Source organism: Cryptotermes secundus, unplaced genomic scaffold, assembly GCF_002891405.2.
Source record: "Cryptotermes secundus unplaced genomic scaffold, Csec_1.0 scaffold1120, whole genome shotgun sequence".
Lineage (NCBI taxonomy): Eukaryota > Metazoa > Arthropoda > Insecta > Blattodea > Kalotermitidae > Cryptotermes > Cryptotermes secundus.
This window is the reverse complement of record NW_019729911.1, coordinates 194,691-205,702: the sequence shown is the minus strand read 5'-3', so window position 1 is coordinate 205,702 and position 11,012 is coordinate 194,691. Positions and strand designations below refer to the sequence as shown.

The 11,012-nt window shown below is 36.7% G+C and overlaps 1 protein-coding gene across 1 annotated transcript in view; it reads right to left on the bottom strand.

Moving 5' to 3' along the window:
• Positions 1 to 2,142: 2,142 nt before the first annotated feature.
• Positions 2,143 to 11,012, bottom strand: part of LOC111865835 (ubiquitin-like modifier-activating enzyme 5) — a 17,181-nt gene continuing 8,311 nt past the window's right edge. The window contains exons 5-7 of the mRNA XM_023854176.2: positions 10,050 to 10,177; positions 6,777 to 6,998; positions 2,143 to 5,093 (exon numbers count right to left, since the gene is read on the bottom strand). Coding sequence (XP_023709944.2) covers positions 4,907 to 5,093; positions 6,777 to 6,998; positions 10,050 to 10,177 — 537 coding nt within the window. The 3' untranslated portion in view covers positions 2,143 to 4,906. The remainder of the gene's footprint in view (positions 5,094 to 6,776; positions 6,999 to 10,049; positions 10,178 to 11,012) is intronic.

Below are 11,012 nucleotides of genomic sequence, written 5' to 3'. Positions count from 1 at the left end.
AAAAGGTGCCGATAAGTCTTTGGCTTTTCCTATTTCACCTACTTTTACACTAGGAATACTTTTACCACATCAAAGTTTATTGTTTTGTATATGTCTGACCTAAATTTCATCATTGTGGCCTGATTATTTAATGTTTATTGCTGGTCTGAAATGAAAATTGCACAAAACAATGGAGATTTCACTGCAAAAGAGTGATGAGCGGTGATGAAATACCTTTCCTAAAAGGGAACTAGGTCCAAAAATTTAAGATTATGCTGGTTAAATCAGGCGATAAGTGCCCTTCCTGCTCCACAGTCAAGAACTCAGTTGCTAGGTTTAGAGCAGGGCAATTTAAACACTGAAGTTGAAGAACATTCTGGGAGACCAACTCAAGTGATAATTTCACTAAACGTTGATGCCATTCATGATCCATGATCTTAGATGATAGAAGAATATCCACAAAAAATATAGCAGACACCCTGGTGATATCCCGAGAAAGAGTAAGCTATATAATTCACAAGATTTCAGACATGAGAAAGCTCTCAGCCAAATGTCTCAATGCTGATCAGAAGTGTGATTTGAGTGCTTGCTTCTCTAGCCATTTTAGACCAATTTTGGCAGGATCCTGTAGGATTTTTTTAACTATCCCCTAACTATGGGTGAAACTTGGATCCATATATAAGATCCAGAGACTAAAGAACAATCCAAGGAGTGGAGACACAGTGGTTCCCTGTGTCCAAAGGAATTCAAGACAAAGAATCCATCAAGCAAGCTGTTGGCATCTGTCTTCTTGGACAAAGATGGACTGCTTGTAGACTACCTGGAAAAGGGGGCAACCATCACGGCAAAGTACTACGTTGCACTTCTTGACAAACTGAAGAAGCAACTGGTCTCCAGACAGGCACACTTTCGAAAGGAATCTTGTTTCTTCAAGACAAGGCAGCCATTACACACCAGAAATTGGTAGATCTTGACTTTGAAGTTCGGAAGCACCCGACCTACTCACCTGATTTGTCCCCTTTGGACTGCTGCCTCTTTCCTAACCTAAAGAAACACCTCAAGGGGAGAAAATTTCCAAGCATTGAGAATGCCATGAATGCGGATGGGTGGTGTGCAGCATAACCAAAAGAATTTTTCCTGGATAGGTTAAGGAAGTTAGAACAATGAAGTCATAAATGTGTGAAGTTCAGGGGGGAATATGTAGATACATTTTTTCTATCCCGTAGACTGTTGTTTTCTTTATAAAGCCAATCTTAAGGTACTCGTATATTTTTTTAAAGGTGAGGGCTACAAGATATCCCCCCCCCCCAGTCATGTTTCAACATTAATTTTATGATTTGCTTGTAGAATTAAAATTCTGAGACCACATAATCTTATATTAACAGACTAAATGTGTTTGTGCCACATACTAGTTAAGTACAGCATACTGAATTAACAGGTTTTGTTTGTGAAATAAAGCTGATGTGATTTCGGGATATTTGAAATGTTCTGACGATTCTAGCATTGTAAATAGATTAATCAGATAACATAAAATCGTTATGTGGTTACTAGGCATGTGTAGAATGACATTTGCAGTTTTAAGTAAGAATCTGGAAAAATTCTGAGAACTGTGATGAGTACTGGAATTTTTTCTACCAGGAGAGGTTTTGTTTTGCTGTAATTACAATTTTGGAACACCCGACTACTTTTTCACAGTGCACTAAAGTATACCACTTATCCATCTTGATATCAGACTCTGATGTTACGTGGATAAATTAAGAAAGATGCAATGTGAGGGAGGGAGACAGATGTTCACAGATCAGGTAGTTTGTGTGCTAATGCACAAAGCGAAAGCAGTTGCCTGAAAATTCTTGAGGTTCAAAGTCACTGTTTCATTTGAGAAAAAGATTTTATTTTCAATTCGATCTTGAATAAGGTAAATTCATTCATCAGTAATCTGTCAGATGACAGTTCCACAGTCTCTTCCAAAACAATTCCTCCACTTAATGCGATCTAGAGCTTTCTCCTTCAAATGACAGTATCCTGCAGGAATTCTAAAAATGTGTACTCTGATAACGAACAGTGACAATAATTTTTACAGATTAGCGATATATTTATCACTGCATAGTTTCAGCATCAATATCAGGGTGTGGAGATTCGGTCTAAAATGAATATACATTTGAATTGTGTTTGTAAGTTCTTTATTCTCAGGCAAATAGATTTGTGTCCAGTAGAAATGTGTGGATTGAAACATTCCACAATAAAAGCAGAATAAGCAGAAATATGTTGAAGAGATATACTGAATGTAATCTCATCAAATGTGCATTTTTGTAGAACAGTTTTACATTTATTCAGCACTTCTTTGCCAAATATAGACATTTTTAATATATTCTCATTATTCTTAGTGAATACAGTAGGCTATACAGGATTTGTGTAATGTACCACTGCATACCCAGCTTCATTCATTCCAGAAATCTTCACTGCACAAGCATCCGATGTATCACTCATGCACATTTCATGTTATCGATTTTTCATATTCCAGCAAAAACATTTTTCTGTAACCACAGCACCAAAACATGATGTGTTTGTCAAGTTCAGGAACTGATTTTTATGGTGTGAAACAAAAAGTCAAAATAGTTAATCCAATTAACAGTTCCCCTGGTTGTTCAGAGTAATAACATCTGTTGGAGCACCTCCAGTGCTCTTCTTTGTGATGGCATTTGATTCCCAATTACACTGTGTATTATCTCCAGAATGGCAGCTTCCCACCTGAGATATGAGGTCAGGAAGCATTCCAGTTATGTCCGTTATTCTGTATCCATTTTTATGTCAATCCCAGAACTTTATGGTCATACTACATGCATTTTTAAATGGCAAAGCGAAGGAAATCTATAATTGCAGGTAGTTTTTCTATATTTCAGAAATTACTTTGGGTACATCATATTAAAATAATTGTGGAATGGTTCTTGCTCAAAGCTGGAAAGGAGAACACTTAGTGGGAAAATTTCTGTATAAATATCTATGGTTCATTGTTTTCTGCCAATGCTGTTTTAGTTAATTTGATATCTTCCAGGACTATAACCCAACATTAGCAATGGATTATTGTACATCAAACTTTTTCTCTGTGCAGTGTAAGGTCATTGGTAATAGAACAATGACTCTCTGTAAAGGTATGGGAAAAAAAACATGTTTATCACTAATAGCCAATGTTGTATATGGGGCAGATTTGATTATCTGTATTGTAACACTGATTAGTATCTTGCGATTTTGCAACTGTTTGTATGTGGAGGTGTGAAGAGTCATGTATTATTGCTCAGTAAACTACTATTACATTTCCAGTTATTTAAAACTGTTCAGGGTAACTGTCTTAAAAAAATACCTTAATCCTGCACTCCCCTTCCTGAGTAGTTACATTTTGGGCTCCAGAAATACCCTTGCACTCTAACTGGGTGAATTAACAGACTGCTGACTGGTAGAGAAATATGTGTATGAAGCAAAAGCAGGAGCATGCATGAGTGTATCTTGTATACTTCTGGAACTCTTGTTGCAGTTATTATGTAATTTCACAAGGAATGAGAGTATCCATGATATACAGTATTTCAGTAATGGATGATTTTATTGTGTTGCAATATGGCATTCATGCAGGAGCAAAGAACTTGTGTGAAATTTTATGTCAGACTGTAAAACAGCTGTACAAACCAACACAATCTTGTGTGAACCTTACGGCAATGAGGCTTTGAGTAAAAGGGTGACCTGCAAATAGCACAAACATTTCAAAAGCAGAAGAACATCAACAGATGATACTAAGAGGTTGTGCCAACCTTCAACTTTGAAACAAATTCTTTGATTACCTAAGTGAAAGACGCCTATACAAATCACTGACCGTACAGGAAGTAGTAGAAGAGACTGGGATATCCACCGGCTCATGTCACACAGTTTTAACATATGGTTTTAGGATTCATTGGGTCTCAGCAAAATTTGTGCCAAGGCTCTTGACTGGAGATAGAGAATTCAATATGTTTTGGTTAGCAAAGATCTTCTGCAGTAAGCAAACACTGAAAAGCCTCTGAAGAACTTTGTCACTGAAGATGAGACTTGCATTTATGGGTAAGATACTGAATCAAAACAACAGCCACTGCCATGGAAGAATTCTGATTTTCTGCAAAACAAAAAGCATGACAAATGTGCTCAAAAGTGAAAGCAATGTTGTTGTTTTTTTTTTAATTGATCGTGGCACTGTTCATCATGAGTTCATTCCAGCATGCAAGAAGTTTAACGAAGCTTATTATCTAGAAGTTTTGAGGTGTGTGAAGGGTACAATATGAAGAAAACGTGAACATGCAGGAATGTGGCACTTCCATCACAATCACAACAATGCATCAGCTCACATAGCACTGTTGAGTTGAATTCTTTGCAAAGCATTAATTCCTATTCCCCATCACCTTCCTATTTGCCTGACCTATCCCCTCCAGGCTTTTTTCTGCTTCCAGAAATAAAAGTGACTGAAAGGAGGAAGTTTTCAAATGGTAGAGGACACCATTTGGAACCCAACAGATCAACTGAGGGTGATTCAACAAACAATCTTTGTACAGTGCTTCCAAAATTGGAAAAGCTGATGAGAGCAGTGTATTATTGCTCAAAGAAATTATTCTGAAGGGGACAGGTTTAATTAAGCTGTAAATCCTTTATTATCAACAAATCCTGGGAACTCTTTGAACCTTGTATACAGACAAATGCCTGCAAGAACAAAACATCAAGGGAAAAAATGTTTCTGTGTCACTGGACAGTATTATAATTAAATGCAAAAATTTTACAGTAAAGAACCTGGCCCATTCTCGGTCTGAACCTGATAAAAACTTTCCTAAAAGGATGATGGAAATTCCAATTTTGATCTGTTACACTTTCCATTAAATTACTGTGCCAAAGACATTACTTGATAATGTATAGTTCACATAGCCTTCATCTGTGCCATCAGGTCATCTAGGCTGACCCCTGATGTGTCAACTTGATTTGTGTCTACTTCTGGAGCTGCTGAAGATGGAATGCTATATGCTGCCTTCACACCTGCTACCAGACCTTGACCTAAGTTCTTGTCTACCTCCAGCTCACTGGGATCCGTCTCGTCCACCAGACAGATACCTGTACAGGCATATCAGCTTAAGAAGTCTGGTGATGTAATGCAGAGAGTATTGTAAGGGTGCCAGTTACTCACAGACGATATAATTAATAATGTAAATAGAAAATAGCCTGTTAAAAGTAACAGAAAACTTAAAAAATTAATTTAATAAACATATTTGTTAGGTTATGTTTAATACCAGATAAAGCCACAACTTACTCTAAAAAATATGAATACAACTCTAAATAAATATATTTAGGCAAAAGAGTAAAAACATTACAGGGCATTTTATGCTTCAGTTATTAAGGAAATGTCTGTAATTAGTTCTACACAATGCGTTAATGATTAAATTTTATGCCCAAGAAGTAATGTTGATCTGATAATGATGAATTTTGTAACAGTTTTGATGGACAGCTTAAAACTTATCTATGTGTAAAAGGTAGACGTAATGTTGTCCCTCTGCTTAATCAATTAAGCACCATGCCATGAACACATGGGGGGAGTGGAGGCATGGCTCTCCCATTCTTGACCTTGGCACTAGATGGAGGGGAGTGGTCAGCTTCACACCCTGGCTACTTCACCCCTTGATATCCACTGGATAGGAGGCTGGGTGGGCCCCAGAGCCAGTTTGAACACTGTGGGGAGGAGAAAAATCTTGTGCCCCTGCCAGAAATCAAACCCTGGCTATCTAGCCCATAGCCCTTCACTATACTGACTGAGCTGTCCTGGCTCCCACTCATCTAAAGGTACGTTCTCTGTGTTGTAATACTGAAGAGAGACAGTTTCTAATGAATATCTAATAGCCCTGACTTATTTCCTAGTACTATCAAGATCACACAATCAATCCATTATTTTGTTCAGGAATAAACCTGAAGGCAAATATGAACAAATGTTACTATTATATATCTAGTGATGTTCAAGATGACTTGAGTTTAAGCAGTCTTAAACATAATATCTCATTATTCCATATGCCATATCTTACAGGATGATTTCTGGACACTTAAATTTTTCAAAAAGAACATATGAATATATACCCTGAGGGTTTTCCTTAAAGAGTTACAGCTGTTCTAATTTCAAATTCCACGGTCACACCCTGAATACTTCATAAGTTTAACAGGTTGTGTATAATGAGGAAACATATGAAGACCTATCAATAACATTTCTGTTTTTACTTTTTTCCAAGAGGTCCTCAAAATGGTCACAATGTTTACAGACACACAACCTTGTGTGATAGGATTTATAATATTATAATAATGGCCTACTGCAGTGGGCTATATGTCAAAGCCATCTTAATATCCATAGTTTAACAGTCAACAGCACAGAAAAGCACAAAGCTTAATGTCCATCATTCCTATTTGTCTGACACAGGACAGCTCAATTAGTAAAGTGGATGACTAGGATTGGAGTTTCAGCAGAGTAGAGTTTCTATTTCAACCATCCTGTCCGAACAAGCACTTCAGCCTATCAGCCTCCTACATAACAAGTACCGGGGGTTTATCCCCAGGAGGTACAGCAGCCAGAATAGGAAACTGACCACTCACATTCATCTAGTGCTGTAGTTTATAAAGCACAGAGTTTATCACCATGCTCAGTGTATGTCTTCAAGGCACGGTGCTTAGGAGAAGTGGGAACATTACCTCTCATGTCTTCACTTTGGCTTTTTTGGGCTCATATAATCTGTGATAATTAACTGTAATTCCACATACCCCATTCATTATCTTCATGAGTAACTTCCTTGTCATCGAAGCTGGTATCTCTGCCAGATTCCTGTTCTTTTGGAGGCCGAGCTTTAACCTCATCTTGCCGCTGTTGACAGAAACTGTCATCACAAGCTGGGTTGGGCCGCAGATGCATTGTTGGAAAGAAGTCAGTCAGAGCATTGTACCCTAAATAATAAGACACTTGGCCAAATCCCAGCAGATACCTACAAAAGAAAGTATATATAAAACTAAACAGTTAGGAATGATTAGTTCAAAACAGCTTTTTCATGAAATTCAATTTTATTTGTCAGCAACAGGTCTGATTAAACTTGGAAAAGTATGAATGATGCATTTCAAATCCTGTCTGTACATACATGCGTGTGCATGTAAATCATGTTTCATATTCAATAAAATCTTCAATTACTGACAGCAGTAGAGCGTGGATTTGTGAAAAATATAAAGGTGCGTCCACATTGCTAATGCTCGTCGGGAGACTCGTCTGGCTTTTACTTGTGCTCATAAATCTTTGTCCACACTACTTCAGTTGCTCGCCAGGCTTCGGCGCGTGAGGATCCCTATATTTACTCGTAGTGTGTATAGGCTGTAGTCATAATTTAATTTATTGGCTATAGTTTTAAAAATTAAAAATTTAAAATTTGCTTGTCTCGTGACTTGTCATATCATCCACATTACTCGCTAGCATAGCGAGTCACACAAGCACGAGCTTGAGTAACGTGGACATGCCTTAAGGCACAGAAATAATTTCATTTTGATTCTAGAAACTAGCAAACAGGAATACTTCCACCTTCATCTCAGTCCTCTAAGTGGTCACTTCCACCAATATTCTGGACAGATTTTTTTGTTTCCCACATCTGAACTGCATGTGCAATTGACTTGGCTAACTATACCAGGTGTGTTATATACATCACAGAATTTCAGCATTAAAATTCTTTAGTGTGATCACCTGTGTAACAGCTCAGCTGAATACCATGTCAGAAACACAATCTGTGTCAATTTTTCTGCTCAACAATGTTGAAGCCAACTATGTGAGACTGTTAGTGCTTTAATTTGCTGCAAGAGCTTAAAAACTTACACAAAGTTCCTCCTTATACAGTATCTTTCCATTTCCCCCTCACTTCATTCCTCTCAGGTCCATATACATTTGTGAGCAGTTTTCAAATACTTTTAATTATGATCTTGTCTCAAAGAAACTGTATTACACAACCATACTGATAAAATAATTTAATAACTTAATCTTTGGTGAAATCCTAATCTTCTAATGTAACAGTTTCTGAAATGAATAATGATGATTTACTGTACTGATTGTCTTCATACAACATATTTTAATTTTTCTTATTTTATGTCTGTCGCTTCAATAAAAGATAAGTTAAAGTTGATCACATAAACTTGTAATATGCTGTTAGCACAAAATTATGTGTTCATCATCTGTCTGAATAATATCTCCTGAGATTCCTGAAAGGTTTGCAGTGAAATCTTTTCACACTAAGAACTCATAAACATGTAATTCTGGTTAATAAAGTGAGTCCCTACTTCACATGCCATTCATGCATGTCCCCACAAAAAATGCATCATCTTACAAAAATTTAGTATAGCCCATAAAATATCAATTTCATTACGTTCTACAACTCTATTCAAACATTTTTCAGTGTCTTGAACTTTTAACAAAATTAAAAGGAGGAAACAAATTGTGACTGTAATGTGAAATGTGTAGAATTAGCTCTGTAATAATGGGATTGTATGTACAACAGGAGGTTTGTATCTGTAATAAATCAGCATGAAAACTGATGAGATGTATAAAATCGCAAAGAATTGATTCGGAAAATATGTGTACTCCAACATGAACTACTGCTATTTTATTTTTTAGTAGTTTCCTTAATGATGCTGTTAGTGAGTCATTCTCATCCTGACCTCAAACTTCACTGCCACATACAATGAAATTCCCATTGTTTTTAAGGTTCCTTTGATGAACAGTAGACCTGAACACTAAACTGTGAAAAATCTAAAATGGAGGAAATTTAACACTAAGACACTAACCTTGGATCACTGCAAATGAACATTAAATGAAGGAAAACCTCAAAACTGAGAAACATTATGTGAGGACTCCACTGTAATAATATTGGTACTGCCAGAACTTCATAAAACTTCAGCACTGTTTCTGAGGTTGACTTTTTTGTGTCCTTGAAATAATTCAACATGCTTTTAAAGCTTTATTTTTCTTAACATTGTCATAATTATTGTAACATCACAGCTGAGATTAAAATCTGTCAACTTGTTCTATGAGCATGTTACTTAAAATTATCTTCAAATAAAGTAGGCATCCCCTTGATTTTGTGGTGGAGACTATAAAATTATAATCATCACATTCAACTGAAACATAGTTTTCTAAGGTCATTTTCAATTTCTTTGTATGGCACCCAACATACATAATGGTTAGATGGGAATCAACAGATAGCAGCCGTGCCATTCATCTCACTCTGCAAAATTCTGGTAATGCCTCCAGAAGACATTCTGTTACTTAAGAAACAACTAGACTGATATTACAAGGCACAGACTAAGCCGCCCCGCACCAACAAACTGTGATTACTGAAGAACTGAAAATTGCAACACAGAATATGAATGGGATGTCAAACACAGGACAGAACTGATAAAAGAATTAGGTGAAAGTAAAATAAATATTATTGTGGTTAACACAAAGAGAGACAGAAGGAGAGAGATTCAAGGAGACTCAAAACACAGATGATTGTGTAGTGATATACAATGGAATTGGTAAAACAGAAAGAGCAGCTGGAGAAGTCACTTTTTGTTTTGATTTCTTGGGGAGGGGCGAGACCGAGTCCATTTGGTATGTCAGCCAATAAGTGGCCTATTGTACCAGCTCCAGATGATAGACAATGACAACTGCAGAGCAGTTAGTGGAATGAGAATTGCAGGGGAAACTGAAGTACTTGGAGAAAACATGCCCCGTGCCACTCTGTCCAACACAAATCTCACATGACCTGACCTGGGATCAAACCTGGGCTGCCACAGTGGGAATCCAGCAACTAATTGCCTGAGCTACAGCATGGCCTAGAAGTCATATTACTAGCAGATAAAATTGGACACAGAAATTCAAATGCTCTACATATACAAATTAAAGAATTATTCCAAGAGGACATCTTATGATAACTATACATATGGACCTGAAGAAAGAAGAAAGAGTTATTGCTTGAGCCAACGTTCTCAGTGTGGAGTACTCCTATTAAACCTCTACTTACTTCAATGTGTTCTGGACAAGGAAGCCTGCAACAATGCCCATCGTAGTTGGGAGGCTCGCTGCACACACACCATCCTTCTTCAGTGTTTTCTCATCAATGTTAGATGCGACAACCAAAGGTGGAGCACACTGAAAACCAAGACAATGTGAATTTTTAAAACTAATAATTCAAGCATTTCCTGAATTTAATCTTTTAAATTTTGGTGCATACCAGTCAACTATAACCTCAGCTCTATATGAAGCCTAACTGAATGTACAGAATTTCTTGAAGAATGGTTCGCTTTACGAAACATCCATCCTGTATTCTGATAATGAAATATGAACATATATTTAGTTTTCTCTCTCTTTACTTCTAGACCAATCTCCTTACAGTACCTAATATATCTTCTGTGTTTTTCTTTATACATTTTATATTTTAGTCCAGTAAATTAACATCAGCAGCACAGACCAGAAGCCACTGTGCTCCATTCTGTTCCAGTATGTTCTGGTTTTCTTGGACCTTCCTAATGGCACATTCCAAAGCAAAGCTTAAAGCAACGGTGATAAGGCATCCCCTTGCTTGAGACCATTGTGAATAGAAAATGGATCTAACAAATGTTTACTTATATGGACTTCACTATACACTCCATATAAAACCATTTTAATTACAATTATAAAAGACAAGTCCATCCAATGTGCCTATTAGCTTCACCATCTTCATAGATATACTAAATTCAATGAGTTGAAGACTTCATGAACGCCAGTAATTCATCAAAATATGAAGTTAACTGTGAGAAAAGAATGTTGGATGAAATTTATTAACAGCCAGAAGCCTTAATAAGTATTACATTCAGTTACATCACCCTTTTTTGTAAATTGATAAGGCAACAGATTCCTTCCACTGCCAATCACAATTCTTCCTTATTTCAAACAGTATTATTATTATTATTATTATTATTATTATTATTTAACTGCAAATGGATTT